An 18,831-nucleotide genomic window follows, 5' to 3' on the forward strand; every position below is an offset into this window, starting at 1 on the left:
AGAAACCTAGGCCTTAAGCCTTTGATTTTTCAAACTCCATTTCATAATACTTCCTTTGAATTGAATTCTAATCATACTTTGACCACTCTTTTGTGAATAAATCCTAATTGATTAATTTCACTCATTTAATTGTTTTGTGGCTTTGTCCATTCTTGATAAGTTTTCATACATTGGCCATAGGTTTGATTTATCCTAGTTGGTTGATGTTAATCTCACCTTTTGTCCTTAGTGATTGAATTGTAAGACTTCCCTGCTTATTATAGGGTTAACCCCTCACTAGCAAGTTGAAGCTATTCTCACATGGTGGACTTGTTGTTTCTATAAGGTTGAGTTTTCTCCCGTGGATAACGAAAGACCTTAGGGCTTTTGTGTAAAATGAACCCACTCATATTTTGGAAATCTTTTAGCCGAACTACGACGTTTTGATCCTTACCTTCCATGGAAAGGTACGTAGGCAACGGGTTCATCCGTTTAAACACAAAAATAATAACTTGTATATTCTTTTTCTCATCCCTTCAATCCATGTTTGCACAATAAATATTTCATAAACAAATAACATTTCGTACAACAAGTGTGAAAAGGGCTCCCTAGGAGTACCTAGGACGTTTTGGGTGCCTAACACCTTCCCATTGCGTAATTAACCCCTTACCCAGATCTCTGATCTTTTCATTAGTTTTCTATGTGTAAAACTTCTTAGGCTTTTGTTCGCTTTTTAGCCATTCCTTTGGATAAATAAAAGTGCGGTGGTGACTCGATTCTTTGTATGCTTTGCTTTTGATTTAGTCAATAAATCATAAAGTGACGAATACACCGCTACAATGAGGTAGCCACGTGAACAGTGTACAATTCTGGCCCAAATCCACTTAATCAATGTCCATGCAAGCTTTGGAAATGGTTTTTTATGCCCATGATTAACCAAAATGGTTTTATGAAATTTCCTTCAAAAATCTTCATGAGTGAGCACATGATCATGCAAGGGAATTTCATGCCATGTAATGAGATGTTTGGAAACTACAAGTCATGATGAAAAAAATGCAAAAAGAACCACCAAAATTGGAGCTTTGGTTCAAAAGTTATGCCCATTTGAATTTTCAAGCACACTTTGCCATGATTGGATCATATCTCCTCAACCACACATTAGAAATTCATGATCTTGGACATTTTGGAAATGGGAGAGAAAGATCTACAACTTTCATATTCAACAAAATTTCATTTGAAGCTTTCTTGATGATGTAATATTGAGTTGAAGTTGGTCCAAAATCTTTCCATTTTTGGAAAGTTCAAATTATAGGTCACTTGCTATTTTTGGAAATTCTTGACCTGACTTCAAATTCTTCAATGTGAGTGTTTGAAATGTCAAATGAGACTTGTTTGAACATGAATGAAGTATTTCCAATCACTTCCCACCTCCAAATCCACAGTTGACTTTGCAGTTGACTTTCTAGGTCTTCAGATGACCTGAAAATGTTATGATGAAATTCAAGCCTCTACCACTTGGGATTTTGCTTCAAAATGCCATCATAACTCATATGAACTCTTGTGAATGATTGTGGGGTCCAAATCTCAAGAATGACCACCATCTATTGCTCAATGAATGCCTTTGATTGCCTTGACCTGTTAATGCTTCATCTGCAAGACAAAGGTTAGATGACATATTTTTGTACTTTTTGGTTAGTGATAAAAAGAAAAACAATGATATACAAATGCAAACATGCTTGGTGATCAAGAACCACTCTCAAAAAGATGACCCACCCACAGGGAAGGAAGCAAGGTGTCCAATGATCCTTGAGGCAATGCAATGTTATGATATGATGCCATGAGGGATCTTAGGGACAAAATTGGGGTCTTACAGTACTTACGCCAGTTGAATAAGGATATCATACCTCTATTAGAAGTTAGTGAAATGTATACCAATGGATTGGGTACAATGGTTTTGATAGTTCGCCATGAAAATATAACAAAATTACCATCCATATAATGCATTAAACATCAACAGGGGATAAACAATGGATTCACACAAAACCTAGTCACTTTCTCGCATTAATTTCATAACAAGTTTAATTTCCGCATTAAAACTCGACCCCCCCCCTAATAGTTGCCTTTATTATTCACACAAATGTAGTTTTGTTAAATAGAAATCCATGTGGAGACGATGTCTTTTAGTATTATTTTGACACTATTTGTACACTTATCAAGAAGTCATCAATATCACTTCCAGAGAAATCCCATATCCTATATTCATCGGCCGCATAAGGTCATCAACGAGCTGAATGGACTCAAACTCAGTGTCTGGAGGGAACCTAACTTCCTCTTTGTGCGCATCTAGGTCGAAGGTAATACCATCCTGTTAGTACCTTAGGATTGGCATTAATTTTGTAAAACAAATAATGTAATCACCTCTGTTGTTTTAATATGTTGGGTTGAAAAAGTTCAACAACTGGACCAACATGTCATGTAGGATGTCATAACATCGTGTCTGTGACATCGCGCCTGTGTATAAAACTGAATTAGTTAATTCTGTTATGTGTTAACTGATTCAATATTCTGGGATTAGTTAGAATCCTATGTGGCGTTATTTATGGAGGTCTTGAAGACTCAATCAGAATATTTGGTGAATATACAGTTTCTAAATATGGAGATATTTTAGGAACTAAAAGATTGAAGACCTTGATTGTAGCAGAAGTTTTCTGCTGGCTTTGTAACAGCAAAGGAGAAGTTTGCTGCGATTTCTGAAGGCCCAAATCCAGTTGGGTGTTTAGGTTATAAATAGCATATTGTAACCTAGGTTTTAAGTGCCTCAAACAATGTAAAAATTAGGGGTGTGTGTGAGGTAAACCTCCCAACCTGTGGGAAGGTCACCATGTGTTTCTCAATGCTCAAAGCATGAGATTATTTGTAACTCAAAGCCTGTAGGTAAGAGTTGTTATGGTCTTGAACGAAGCTGTGAAGCAAGTTCAAGTTGTTTAGCATTACATTGAAATTGTAGTGATAGGAATGGAAACTGGTGGTTTCTATCTAGGAGTTCCTAGGTATAGATTGCATTGGGTAGGGATTAAGTGAAGAGTTGTAAACGGGGGAGTTTAACTCTGAATTAATACTGCTGATAGTGGATCTTCTTCCTGGCTTGGTATGCCCCCAGAGTAGGTGATGTTGTACCGAATTGGGTTAACAATTACTTGTGTTTTTACCTTCTGCACGTTATAATCCTGTCTGTTATAACTCAGTATGTATTTCAGTCTGTTTATCAAGGGAATAACAGACCTGGCATAAGGCCTACTGTCTGAATGTCAAACTGGATGTTATGACATTCATCAGTGACAGCACATACTGAATAATAGGCAGGTTGGTTTTTCTTCTTCAGTTCAGTATTTATTTCAGTCTGTTCTTCAGGAGGATAACAGACCTGGCATAAGGCTCATTGTCAAAATGTCAAACTGGATGTTTTGACATTTATTACTGTAAGCTGATATTGAAGTATAGAGTGGTTGGTCTTTTAAAGTACAACATTCAGTACAATCTGTTTTCAGGAGAATAACAGACCTAGCATATGGTCTATGATCTGGACGTCAAACTGAATGTTGTGACATTCATTCCAAACAGCATATGCTAAATTGTAGGATGGTTAGTTTTTCTGTTTTAGCAATTTTCTCAGGCTATTCTTTAGGAATCCAACAGCTGAGCTAAAATCCAGGAAACTAACTACTAAGCTACAATTAATGAACCTAACAAATAGCCTATTTGTTAGCACCCTAATATGTGGAAATTAGGTTAGCCTGTTTAACCTTAATTTTAGGAAATACAAGTACAAGGCCAGCAAATTGTAATACTGTAACAGGTGAGGTTCAAATCAATATTGAGACATCATGCTGATAACTGTGCAGGCTCAACAGAAGTAAGTGCTATGTTTAATCTCTGTTATGCCTTTGTACCAGATGGACAGAACTGGGTGTTCTTCCATTCTATGGTGATATAGTAGCAGATGTCGTGACATCTATGAATGTGTGTATATTAGTACTGGGTTTTATTTTGTATAATTGTCTTACTGTATTAATAACAATGTTGGATCAGATGTCATGACTTGGAGTAGAACATCTGAACTCTGACTACACCAGAATTTCAATTGGTATCAGAGCAGGCATCCTGTTCTGTTTCTGGATGAGATCCATGGGTGATACTTTCTGGTATCTTGCAAGGAGTTATGTTAGTACTGATGTTGGAACCTGTGGAATGTTCTGTGATTTCCATGAATGGTCCCTTGAAGTAGGTGGATGGACTATTCATGACAGGAACTGTGTGTACCTGTCTCTAGAGGTTGGCAATTGGCCTTTGTGTGGGACAGTTGTGCTAGTATTGAATCATATTCAAACTTGGTATGTTCTTGGAGGCTGATCTGGTGAAGTGTGTGTGCATAGGTTGAATTGTATTATGATTTCCGCTGCATAATACCTGGCAAAACTCAAACTCTGATGTAGTTTCCCCTCATGTGGATGAAAGGCTGCTGTATTCAAGATTTCATCATAATCTACTGAAGAGGTCAAAGATACTTGAGTCTCCTCAAGTCCACTCGTCATGGTAAGAATCACCTGATCACTGATTCTTTTACTCTCTTGGGTAGTGTATATGAAGACCTTGAAGACTTTCAAGGAGGGTTTGTTCCAAGGAGGTGGAACTAATGTTCTATGTGTTGTTAGAACATGTTGTTCAACAAGTATGCATCTACTGGTTGAAGAGCAGATGTTTTTAGGTGTCAAACAAAGGGACGCTTGTGTTTGGAACCTACTCCTGACCTAGAAGAGGAGACATCTGTGTGTGCTAAGTTGACAAGGGTAGGGTCAACTGTGTGTGTGCTCAAGAAGGTCACTTTTAGACGTCTGATCTCTAGAAGTGGAGCTGGTTGAGATGTGACAGTGTGCAATTTCCTGTTGTTTGTCTTATTCCTGTAGATTGATCAGGGTTGGATAATTGTTCCCTGAAGTACTATGTTGTGTTGGAAGACAAGTCTCCTGGATGTTAGAAGTCAATAATGGGGTAACCTGATTGCTATTTCATTTAAGAGGATTGGGACCATGAATCTTGTTATTCAAATACCACGCTCAGAAGTGACAGTTCCTTCAAGGAGTGAGAATATGAAGATTCAGAGGTTGATTGAGGCATAACTCATAGAGTTAGTTGCCACTGGTAGGGATGGTGTATGTCATGTTGAGACATCTGTGTACAATGCCTGGATATTGGTGTGGAGTTTCCATGAGTGTTAATTTGAGGGGGAGTGTTGGTTAACCTCCTCACGTTTGGTCAGCCTAGGTTCTGGTTGGGTGTTGACCTGTGACACATGGGTTATGGATGTTGTGTGACACATTTGCAAGTAAGGATTCATCTCTCTCATTCCTAAGGGTGAATCTAATCTGGAAAGATTCTCAAAACGGTTGAGGTGCTTGCAAGCAGAAGATGTTGACACAAGAAGAGTATTTTCAAAGTATTCTTATGGTGGAAGTATCTGAAAGGATAATTGGGAAAGGATTTAAAATCAATGTCTACTTGTGCCAAGTACAAGTATTTAATTGACTATCCTTGGAGCTCAAGATAACTGATGTTCTTAAAGATGTTGGAACATCTCTTCTTCAAGACCCTATGCAGAATCACAGGAAGGATAGTACATTGGTTTATGATCTATCTCTTTGGTGGCAGCAAAAGCATATGATCTCTGAAAAGGTTTCCTGGCAAGAAACATGTTCAGCCTTGGTGTGTACAAGAAGAAGAAGACATCATAGTCTTGATGGTGGTTACTTGGATCAGTTTATTTCTGATCTAGGTAAGGAAGTGCATTGGCTAATGCACACTGTGGAGTTAAGAACAAGTGGCAGCATTCTTGACATTATGGAAACAACCTTGCTTTAGGAAGTGGAATCCTTGGTATAGCTGAAGGGTTAGTCTCTAACTAGTCCTTCTGAAGACTCATGCATCAGAGTGTCTGATGTCATAGGAGAAGAAGCAAGGATTCATCAAGGTGTGAGCTTGGATGACTTAACTGCAAACCTGCAGGATGGAGGTTGTTTACTCAAACTTGGTTCCACAATCAAGTCTATGAGAGCGTTGAACTCTTGTTCTGTGTAGGGAGGAAGCTCTTTCAAGTGGCAGAAGAAGGAGCTGAATTCAACAGCTAGATGTTAAAACACAATGTTGTGACATTTGGTTCAACATCAGAATCTTAGTTGGTAAAGTGGCACATCAACTTAAGATAGAAGGGTCTACAGAGTTGTAGATTGGGTACTTCAAAAAGATCGTTCTCATTGCAGTCTTTGGAGTTGCTGGATGGAGAGGATGTTACATGTTCATGTCTTAGAGAATCTAAGTTTTATTTAACATGTAGCTTGAAGTTCAAGTCTCACTTGGTATGTCAGAATATCTTTGGGAGAAGTCTGATGAACGTGGAGAGGTCAAAAAGTGGCATTTGACCTTTTCATATGAGGATTCATGAAGGAGGTAATCAACCAGTGGCATTTGGTCTATCTCAGAAGTGAGTTCGAAGAATCAAGATGATCAACTTATGGCAGCTGATTATTCTTGAGAAAAGTCTAAGACAAATCACTTTTGAGCAGAAAAGTAGTAAGTTGAAGACAAAATGAGGTGTTTTCTATTCATCTCTTGGAGCTTGTCGTAGGAGTTCTGAGCTATCTATGGAAGATTATCTCTTGTAATGAGATGAGAATGTATCTGTCCCAATTTGTGTCTGGGTTCTTTTGGATCAAGCTGGTGACTTAGTGATATCTGAAGATTATCAGATGGGGTTCTTTGGTATGTTGTGAAGGATGTCCTAACTTATGTTAGAACAGTTTGTGAAGTGGCTTTCTGTTCTGGTTAGAAGAGAGATTGACACAAAGTGTGAATGTGTTCAGCCAAGAAGGTTGAACAGAGGGAGTGCTCTTGAAGACATGAAGATGCGTCTTATGTTTTCCATTCATCAAGTGGTTTGGGTTCTCTTTGAATTAGGAAGTATGTGAAGTTCCAACTTTGGGGTGTTGGATATGTTCATGTGTGATCTCCAAGTTTCAAGAGGAGAGTTGGTTGTTCATGACAGGGGGAGTTCTGTCTTTGCGCTGCAAGTAATCATCGAGCTTGTGGTCTATGTGTTCTCAGATAACAAGGTATGGCACCTTGTTAGTTATTGGGATGATGTGGTGTGTGTCAAGGCTGAGTGAGCAGAAGAATGTTTGACCGGATGTCATGACATTGCCTTGGACAATACTGTTATTTCCTTCTGAATCTTACAGTCATGAGGAAATATGGATATGGTGTGTCTCATTATGATATATTAGAATAAGCCTGAGTGTTACAGTTGTGTGGTACAGGGGGAGTAACCATCTACTGGTGTTTGTGATTTTGGCTGTAGTGGTGCCAGATGTCAAGCTACCACTGGAGGTACGAAAGTGGTTTTAGGAAATGATGATAGGGAGAATACATGAAGAATGCAGGCAAAAGCCGCGTTGAATGTTAAGACATCGCTTGCAACGTGTCTGACAGCATATATGGAATAGTCTACATGCATTGGGACTGTTGTTTCTGAAAAGAAACAGTCAAGAGCTATAATAGGTATTCAAAGATAGTCTGAGATATTGTTGGTGATTCTCTGACTGATTCTCAGCAAATATTTATGGATCTTGACTAAGCATTTACTCCTACCGTTAATTCCTAAGCACCGTCTGGCCTATTTAAAGGATGTATCAACACTCCTCTTCTCACAAGAGCGACATTCCATTCCCTCTAAACCATGGGGTTTGTTAAGATTTGGGCATACTGCGCCTGGATCTAGTTTTGTGAAGGGTTCATTTATAAATGTTTAGCTAAAAAGGGGGAGAGAAACATTGTCCTGAGAATGTACCAGAAGCAAGCAAAATGTGGTAGCAAGCAGAAGTTGGCTTCAGGCACAAAAGTCACTAACTGGGTATATCACTTGTGTCTTGTGATCTGAGTTAAGAGGACAGTTGTGTCTTGTAATCTGAGTTACATTATCTATGTACTCAGCATTACATATTCTTCAGGAAGCTCTAGGGTTGAAGGGAAGGGTTGTGATGCAGCTGATTCTTGTACAACTTCTTCTTCATGTACACCAAAGTTGGTGTTCGTGATGGTGCTGACAATGACAAGGAGGAAGTGCAGACCCATATTAGGATGTGGTGTCTAGTGTAATGTTTATTTGTTTTAGCTAAAATTTGCCAAAGGGGGAGATTGTTAGTACCTTAGGATTGACATTAATTTTGTAAAACAAATAATGTAATCACCTCTGTTGTTTTAATATGTTGGGTTGAAAAAGTTCAACAACTGGACCAACATGTCATGTAGGATGTCATAACATTGTGTCTGTGACATCGCGCCTGTGTATAAAACTGAATTAGTTAATTCTGTTATGTGTTAACTGATTCAATATTTTGGGATTAGTTAGAATCCTATGTTGCGTTATTTGTGGAGGTCTTGAAGACTCAATCAGAATATTTGGTGAATATACAGTTTCTAAATATGGAGATATTTTAGGAACTAAAAGATTGAAGACCTTGATTGTAGCAAAAGTTTTCTGCTGGCTTTGTAACAGCAAAGGAGAAGTTTGCTGCGATTTCTAAAGGCCCAAATCCAGTTGGGTGTTTAGGTTATAAATAGCATATTGTAACCTAGGTTTTAAGTGCCTCAAACAATGTAAAAATTAGGGGTGTGTGTGAGGTAAACCTCCCAACCTGTGGGAAGGTTACCATGTGTTTCTCAATGCTCAAAGCATGAGATTATTTGTAACTCAAAGCCTGTAGGTAAGAGTTGTTATGGTCTTGAACGAAGCTGTGAAGCAAGTTCAAGTTGTTTAGCATTACATTGAAATTGTAGTGATAGGAATGGAAACTGGTGGTTTCTATCTAGGAGTTCCTAGGTATAGATTGCATTGGGTAGGGATTAAGTGAAGAGTTGTAAACGGGGGAGTTTAACTCTGAATTAATACTGCTGATAGTGGATCTTCTTCCTGGCTTGGTATGCCCCCAGAGTAGGTGATGTTGTACCGAACTGGGTTAACAATTACTTGTGTTTTTACCTTCTGCACGTTATAATCCTGTCTGTTATAACTCAGTATGTATTTCAGTCTGTTTATCAAGGGAATAACAGACCTGGCATAAGGCCTACTGTCTGAATGTCAAACTGGATGTTATGACATTCATCAGTGACAGCACATACTGAATAATAGGCAGGTTGGTTTTTCTGCTTCAGTTCAGTATTTATTTCAGTCTGTTCTTCAGGAGGATAACAGACCTGGCATAAGGCTCATTGTCAAAATGTCAAACTGGATGTTTTGACATTTATTACTGTAAGCTGATACTGAAGTATAGAGTGGTTGGTCTTTTAAAGTACAACATTCAGTACAGTCTGTTTTCAGGAGAATAACAGACCTAGCATATGGTCTATGATCTGGACGTCAAACTGAATGTTGTGACATTCATTCCAGACAGCATATGCTAAATTGTAGGATGGTTAGTTTTTCTGTTTCAGCAATTTTCTCAGGCTATTCTTCAGGAATCCAACAGCTGAGCTAAAATCCAGGAAACTAACTACTAAGCTACAATTAATGAACCTAACAAATAGCCTATTTGTTAGCACCCTAATATGTGGAAATTAGGTTAGCCTGTTTAACCTTAATTTTAGGAAATACAAGTACAAGGCCAGCAAACTGTAATACTGTAACAGGTGAGGTTCAAATCAATATTGAGACATCATGCTGATAACTGTGCAGGCTCAACAGAAGTAAGTGCTATGTTTAATCTCTACTGTGTCTTTGTACCAGATGGACAGAACTGGGTGTTCTTCCATTCTATGGTGATATAGTAGCAGATGTCGTGACATCTATGAATGTGTGCATATTATTACTGGGTTTTAATTTGTATAACTGTCTTGCTGTATTAATAACAATGTTGGATCAGATGTCATGACTTGGAGTAGAACATATGAACTCTGACTACACCAGAATTTCACATCCCCATGATCTTCTTCTGCCCCTGGTATCAACGTGAGAATGTCCCCTAGATACGTGTTAGGATTGAACTGGCTTATTCTAGGTCGGTGCTAGTAGTGGCCAACTTTCCTTCACTTTATGATATATTAGTTTCAAGTGGACATGCGATGCCACCGTATCTAAGTTCGCCAAGAAGAATCTTCCCATGATACCTCTGAAAGCACTTTTGCACGAGACTACAAGGAAGTTGAGGATTACCTTATTTTCACACGTTCCTTCTCTAATTGTCAATGTCAGGCATGTCGTTCCTTGAGGATGAGTCATCAAATAGTTGAAAGCTAATAGATCTCCCCCACTATTTAAACTCAAATCTACTTGTTAGATACCTAACAATTCCAGCATCTCTATGTAGAGGATGTTGCACGAACTTCCGCCATCTACGAGGAATCCTATCATATTTTGATCAACGACGATTGCCGCAAGAATCAAAGGTAGATCGAAATTCAAAATTCCATTGATCTTTTCGTGATCTAGAAAATCTAACTCCGACCGATCTTCGCTCCGCTGATCACTAGTGCATGTCGTAAGTAGAAAGCAATATGGAAAATGACAAGTGATAGAGGACATAACATCATGGAACTCATCGATCAGTGATAACTGGTGAACAGTTACTTAAGAAGACGAACTAGAGATCTTAGACATGATTATCATTTTTATATTGTCTCTACTATTTCCGCTTCTGGTCTAGATTGATCAGTAAATGGAATTTTGTGGGAATTAAAAATTGATTCCCACCGATGGTGTCAATGTTCCATTTAGGAACCATAATTGGATATGGTTTACAGTTCCAAATATCTTGAACTGGCGGTGTTGATTTTGATGTTGTATCGCGGGATAAATCTGCAAGTTTAATACTTCAATGTCCAAATTAACTTAAGATTTATGAAGAGTATAGTAAAAAAATGGAATATCTTACTTTTCGTGTGAACTGATTTTTATATCCGTGAAATGAATTCGAGACGGATTGGGAAATTTTTACTTAACTAACCTACTTTTTCAAAAAAAAATCCCAAAATAACCCACTTTTCAGATTAATTCTCAAACTACCCCACTTTGAAGAGGTGACGCCAGATGAATTGGCGCCTGCTCTCTAAGTTAAAGAGGTAGCGCCAATTAGATTGGCTAGTGCACCTGGTGTTGCCAATCCAATTGGCGCCCATGTGTAGAAAAGGAGAGGAGGCGTCAATTGGTCTGGCGCCTCTGTGTATTGCGTAATTTTTGTTAAAATAAAGTACGGTTTAGATAAAAGTCAAAATCAGACCAATTGATATTAATATTAATATGCATTTACATACAAATACCATAAAGACTAATGTCGTTGACTGGGATGACCTAACCGACCTCCGGTACCACATCCCATAGCTACCCGAACGCGTGACCCTAACCTAAATTGATGATTCACCCTAGGTGTTTGAGGATTTAAGGGCCCAGGAACATCATCACCACCTACAATGAAGTGTTACCGCCATAGCTGAGTTCGTGACCCCTGCCAGAGTAGTTGGGATGTGTTTGAGTTATTGGAGGACAATCAAGACGATTGAAGGGAGACATTGGTGTGAATGATGCGTCGAGGAAAGGTTGAAATGATTGTTGTGGTGTTTGGTAGCCATATGGTTGTTGCATCGTCCACCGTGTATGTTTCACTTGCCTGGTCAAGATCCATTCAAGGTCCACTTGTTCATGGTCTATTATGGAGGTTTCTTTGGTCTGTTTAGCATTCACTTCTTGATCATACATATTCATCTTTTGTTTGTCTATGTTCATTGGTTCAAGCCCATTTCTGTGGCATCACAACTTCCACTTGATTCAATTCATCCCTAGCATTAAATATGATCATATCCTCATGCTTAGTCCATGCCTAACCTATTTCATCTGGACAATGTCATTCATGCCATTTGCATTGCCATTGTTGTTTGGTCCATGAATCTTTGATTATGACCTAATTCATTGTACATATTGGGCCTTGTTATAGTTTTTGTTTCATGCTTGGTATTGTTCATCCAAGTTATGGTCATGTTCATTGATCAATGATTAAGTATTCATCAAGTTCATCACTTAGTCTATTCCATGTTGATTCATGTTATCATGTTTATTCATTTCAATATCTTTCATATCCATACAATTCATTTCAAATAATCAATGCATTCAAATATCAAATATTATTTCATACAATCACATTCAAAGTCCATACATGTACAAAGACTACAAAATTGATCATTTATACAATAGTTGACTTTTGATCAACAATTGATTTTTTGCGCGACAACCACAACATTTAAAAATAACATTTCTAACTAATTACAACAATCAAACTGATATAATTTGGTCCAAACATCACTTCCATAATATCCTTATCATTTTTACTCGCACCTATCCATGTAAGACATCGAGTCTCTCAACACTTCTAAATTTTTTGCGTTTAGGTATGTTTTCGTCTAACCAACGAACCAACTCGCATCAACATGGGATAGAGCCACGCGTTCGGGCAGCTAGGAGATGTGATACCGGAGGTCGGTTAGGTCATCCCGGTCAACGACATTAATCTTTATGGTATTTATATGTAAACACATATTAATATTAATATCAATTGTTTCGATTTCGACTTTTATCTAAAACGTATATTATTTTTCAAAAAAAATTACGCTATACATAGAGGCGCCAAACCAATTGGCGTCTCCTCTTCTTTTTTACACATGAGCGTCAATTGGATTGAGAACATCAGGTGCACTAGCCAATTCAATTGGCGTCACCTTTTTAACTTAAAGAGCAAACGCCAATTCATCTGCCGTCACCTCTTTAAAATGTGGTAGTTTGAGAATTAAGAAGTGAATTATTTTAAGATTTTTTTTTAAAAAGTAAATTAATTAAATAAAAAGTTCACTAATTCGATCTTAACAAAGTCATCCCAAAATAAATATCCTTTTATATCATGAAACACGTTTCAATATTTTGAATAACAAAATGTGTGGATATTGGATTTTTAACATGTGAAAACTCCCACATGATTTCGTGTAGGTGTGTCACAAAGGACACATAATATATTATTTTTTAATATAACTTTTTAATTGATTTTTAATTTAATTTTTTAATGAAAAAATTATTTTAAAAAAGCTAGAATTTGGTGAATCACATGTTTTCTCAATTTATACCTGACTCTTGTGATTTTTCCGATTTTGTTGCAAATCCGTTTTCAATGTCAAATAGTTTGAATGTGATTCCATTTATCAGTCTAATAGATTGAATCGGTGGGATCTATCATGTTTTGATTACATATTAATATTAATACTATATATCCTTAGTAAAATGAAATATCAATATCCACTTACAAGTAATTTATACCTTAAGAAAAAAATATATTATTTATTAATATGTTGATTCGGTCAAAGACTTTTATAAAAATGCTTATTAAAGTATATCTTTTTGATCCTAATCAAATTTATTATTTGTTTTTATGAGATTAATAAAAATATTAATTTTTCTACTTTTAAATATTTTTCATTAAATAAAATATAAAGATTTTAATTATTAAATAAAATATCAATTGTCAACTTATATTATTCCATACATTTATTTTATTTATATTAAAATATGCTATAATATTTTTTTATATAAAAATAAAAACTATAAATATTATTCTCAAACAATATATGTGTAAATATCAAAAATAAATTTTTATTAACTTTTTAATAATATTTTTTACAATTAAATATAAATTTAATATTAAAATATCTCATTTATTAGTTATGTAGAAACATCAAACTATGAAAACATGTGTTATAATTTACAACACTCATTTTTTTCATTTTTAAAAAATTGAAATTCTAACTACTAAATTAATTAATAGAAAAAAATGGAGAAAAAAATTAAAACATCTTAATTCATCAATCAATCCCCTTATCATTCTTATAAGGAAAAAAATAGAATTTTAGATATTCTGAATGATCAATGAATTTGGATTTTATATGAATTATATAATTTGATTATTTAATGTATATAATAAATTAAACTTTTTCTTAGGATAAGGATGAATATATTTTCTTTTATAATTAGTTAATAATATGAATTTTCAAATATTAATAATATTTTTTTGGTCAATCAAATATTAATGATATATAAAATCAATTATTTTGGATAAAGAAATAAATGAAATTAGCAAAACCACATACATATTGAGCACACTGGTATTTTCTGTTGTTTCTAAAAAGTACACTGGTATTTCTTTCAACGTGCAAAGAAATCAATGTTAAAATTCTTATACTGCAAACTATTTTCCATATAAAAAAAGGAAAGAACAACGCACATGGTATAGTAGGTAAGTTATCATTGGGAACCGAATCATGGATTAAGACTGAATAACATTTTCCCATTTATATATTCTCAGATCCTTCACCTTTTCTCTCTCAATTCTATCCTCTCTTAATTCTTCACTCCAATATTTTATTTTCCACCCAAATTCCTTTCTTTTTTTTCTCTTCTCTTCTCTTCTCATCCATAATGTGGCCACAATGGATAAAATCGTCGCGTCACCGCCGTGACTCGCCGCCACTGACACGTTCACTTTCTCTATCTCGCACCGTCGATTTCTCTTGTTCATCTTTCAAAGACATTCAAACTATTCTCAAAGATAAACCCGAACCAGAACCAAATAGTCCGAAATCTTCTTCGCTATTCCGTCGAATCCGGATCTCGACTTCCGTCCTCCGCGCCTTAGCCGCCTCTCACACCGCTCCCCCACCGTCTCCCAAACCGGAATCATCTCCATGCCTGGACCAGCGTATAGTTGTCTACTACACAAGCCTCCGCGTCGTCCGCCGGACCTTCGAGGACTGCCGCGCCGTCAGATCGATTCTCCGATGCTTCCCCGCCGCAATCGACGAGCGCGACGTTTCAATCGACGATCGGTTCCGCGACGAACTCCACGAGATTCTAGGTCGGAAAAACGTGACACTCCCTAGGGTTTTCATCGGCGGAGTTTACATCGGCGGTGTTGAGGAGGTTAAACGGATGCTGGATAACGGTAAATTGAATCGTTTAATCGAACGGTTACCGAAGAGTAATCAGATTGGTTGTGATTGCTGTGGAGGGTTCAGATTCATAATGTGTGATGAGTGTAACGGAAGTCACAAAGTGTTTACGGAGAAAAGTGGTTTTAGAAGCTGTTCATCTTGCAATTCTAACGGGTTGATTAGGTGCCCTGCATGTTTCTTCGTGCTGCCGCGACACAGCAGATAGATTACTTACTTTCTCAGTTACTTACAGTTGCAGCTCACAAACAACTCAGCCAACAGAATCAAATCAAATAACTGAAAAAAAAATAGTAGTTTTTATTTTGATAGATTAACTTAGTTTTAATATTTTGTATATTCAACAAAAATGTTAGGATTTCATTCAATTTGAGGGGTTTTAAGTTTCTGAAATTGAAGAGTGAAATTGATGAGTATGAGGCTGTAATTAAATATTCAGAAATATATATACTCTCCTGGTATAAATGACAACTCGTTTTATTATACAACCACGATAGCCTATTACAAAAATTTTGAACAAAAATATAGTGCAAAGAAAAAGTAGTTATACAAAAAGTGGAGATTAGGCTAGGAAATAATTGTGAGATTTATATTAATAGTTTTTTTTTTGCATATCTATTCGTTTCTCTATAAATATGGGAAAGAAAAAAACATCATATTTGCAAGAAAAAAAAGTTCATATTTGCAATAATATGGACAAAGTTTGGACTAGCATTAGAGAATCTATTTCAATATAAGTTTTTGCAAATAGTTCTCATAAGTAATTGTGACTTCCATAATCATTGCTTTGAACTCTGCCTGAATCAAGGAGGGACGGGTGAGATTTTAAAAAAATGGTAAGAAGTGGTGGCTATTCTCGAATATACCCCAAGCGTTTTAAGTGTAAGTATCATAGTTGTAAGCACCATCACAATTACTCTCTCCATCTTACAATGAGTGATCCATTTGAAATAAAATAATATTGTAAAATGAATAATTTATTTCAATTTCCAATACATTTTTTTTCAATTCTATCCTCTAATTAATATCACTTTTATCATTATCAATACTTGACAAGGATACTGTAGTAAAAATATCATTCTCTCTCTTTCCTTTATTCTTTTTTTTAATCAATGTGAAATGGTCAACTGGATCATTCATTGTGGGACAGAGGGAGTACATAATAATCAATCCATGTGAGGAACCTGCCAAATCACTTCCTTAATAATTGGAGTTTAGGATAGGGAATCTTGATGTCAAAAACTTTCAAAAATGTAAAGTCCTTCATGAAAGAGGTAGCAGCCAAAGTTGAGTTGTTATCTAAGATAATGGCTTGAGCTTTTATACTTGAAATTATGTTGTTAGTTGAAAAGAATTTGTTCATATATAAAGCAAAGTTTCTATCTAACCATATCCCATTAAGAAGACCAAGTAAGGTTGGCCTAAGGACAATTGTGGATTTAGAAAACTTACCCGAGCAAATACTCCAAAGCTCTTCTAACTGAGTAAGCCTATCATGAATCTTGACAGTTCTACAAAACCAATGCCACATAGTTCTTGCAAAATTGTAGTTAAAAAACAAGTGATCTAGACATTTTGTGCTAGACTTACACAAAATACAACAAGAGGCCATGTAGCATGTAACAGCCCAAGTTTAGTAACTAATTCTTATATTATTATTATATTTTATTTAATTATTTGGAGTGTTAAGTAATTAATTGGTTATTAGGTAGTATAATAATTGATTATATTAATTGAATTGGTGTGTTAATTAATTGTTTAGTTGATATGAGATATAATTAAATAATTATATTAATTAACTTAGTGTGTATATTGAGTTGATTTGATTTATTTGAATTAAATAGAGATATTTAAATACTAGGTCTCATTGGGCCTATTAATTAAATTAGATGTATTATACTTTAAGCCCAAATAGAATACTAATATAAATAGTAAGAGGAGAGGGAGAATAGGATTCATTTGATCATTTGACAAAAATAGAGAAAGAGAAGAGGAAAAGTAAGGAGAAGAGGGGAAGAACAAAAGAGAAGTTAGGGTTTCCATCAAATTGAAGAGGTAAGGGGGGAATCCTTATTATTATTATGGGTTAGTATGATTGGGGCAATGGGTAGGAACATGTGTAGGTTGAAATCCTTAAATTGCATGGTTTTAGAATTGTTAGGTCTTGATGAATATTCTCGATTTGTGGTGATTGGATTGTGTTAAAACTGTAAATTAATGTTATATTGTATGAGTCACAATTTTCTGAACGTGTAGCTTTTTACGAAATCGAAATCGGAGGTCCGAAAGTCCTCCAACGATGAAAAACGCAGCAAATTATACATTCTGTTTTATGTTAACCGGTTACCCACCGAGCGTTAACCGGTTACTTGCTTAAATTTTTGCATTCTGTTTTATGTTAACCGGTTACCCACCGAGCATTAACCGGTTACTTGCTTGAAAATCTGCGCAGAAATTTGTTTCTGTTCTACGTTAACCGGTTACTCACCGAGCGTTAACCGATTACTTGCTCTGTTTTGTGTTAACCGGTTACTCACCGAGCGTTAACCAGTTACCACTGTTTGAAAAATAAAAAATTGAGATTTTTAAAGTTGTATTCATTTGAATTGAAATCTAATGGGCGTATTTGATAATTAGCTTATATTTGTGAATGATATATTGTTATGAATGTGTATATGTACCATTGGTGAATAATTCATAAAGTTGAATTATGGTGAGATGTGGAATGTTAAGATGATAGAGATGATCTTAATTGCATATGGTGTTGGTATGTGTGCATTCATTCATGGCATGGTCGACTTCATAGTGGAAGTGGTGAAACTGTGGGTTCACATGTAGCACACATTGATCCTTAATTGGAAATAGGCGTGGTAGATGTAGCACACGTTGATCCTTAATTGGAAATATGCGTGGTAGATGTAGCACACGTTGATCCTTAATTGGAAATAGGCGTGGTAGATGTAGCACACGTTGATCCTTAATTGGAAATAGGCGTCGTAGTAACGGTGATCCTTAATTGGAAATAGACGTAGCACACGTTGATCCTTAATTGGAAATAGGCGTGGTAGTGGCTTTGATCTTGTCCGGATCGGAAGCGTGGCTTGGATTCTAGATATTGAATCGAAAAGCGGTGAAACATTGGGTTCACATTGAGGTACCTCATGCATAGAGTCACATGTCTTGGATTGAGTCACATTAGAGTTATGTGCTAATTGAATGTATGTATTGATGTGTGTTCGAGATGTGGTAATTGAATTTGGTGATGTTTGGATGCATAACTTGGTGAAATATGTGATTATGTGATAATTGTGGTTATGTGTATATTTGAGAATATAGCATTGGATTTTAATATTAACTCCTTGAGTTTTGATGGATGTTTGAAACATGTGAAATAAATGTTGTTTAATATTATTGACATGATTATACAAGGTGTGATGAATTCCGTTAATTGTTGATTTAATCATTGTGCCTTATTATGCTATTTCATAATGATTTAAATTCTCACCCTTTCTGTTTGAATGTTATCTTTACATGGGTATCATGCAGATACTCCAGAGTAGTATTGCTGAAGTAAGTGGACGGTAGCTCGCTCGAGATTAGCTGGAGAGTTTCCGTATTTTAGTTTGAAAACTAGGTAATGAGTCAATGCTCTGGTCATGTAACACGGGTAGATTGGTAGTATTGAACTCATATCTTATTTGGATATGCATTATGTTATTGCTTGTTTTAATTCATCTTGAGGTGATTATTGAGAGATGATCATGGTAT

At 36.0% G+C, this 18,831-nt stretch overlaps 1 protein-coding gene across 1 annotated transcript; it reads left to right on the forward strand.

Annotated features, from left to right (window-relative positions):
* Window positions 1-14,312: 14,312 nt before the first annotated feature.
* On the forward strand, window positions 14,313-15,528 carry LOC127118126 (uncharacterized protein At3g28850). The gene has a single exon (XM_051048272.1). It carries the CDS (start codon window positions 14,534-14,536, stop codon window positions 15,269-15,271), a length of 738 nt encoding a protein of 245 aa, XP_050904229.1. The 5' UTR covers window positions 14,313-14,533; the 3' UTR covers window positions 15,272-15,528.
* Window positions 15,529-18,831: the final 3,303 nt, after the last annotated feature.

This window comes from Lathyrus oleraceus, chromosome 2 (assembly GCF_024323335.1).
Source record: "Lathyrus oleraceus cultivar Zhongwan6 chromosome 2, CAAS_Psat_ZW6_1.0, whole genome shotgun sequence".
Lineage (NCBI taxonomy): Eukaryota > Viridiplantae > Streptophyta > Magnoliopsida > Fabales > Fabaceae > Lathyrus > Lathyrus oleraceus.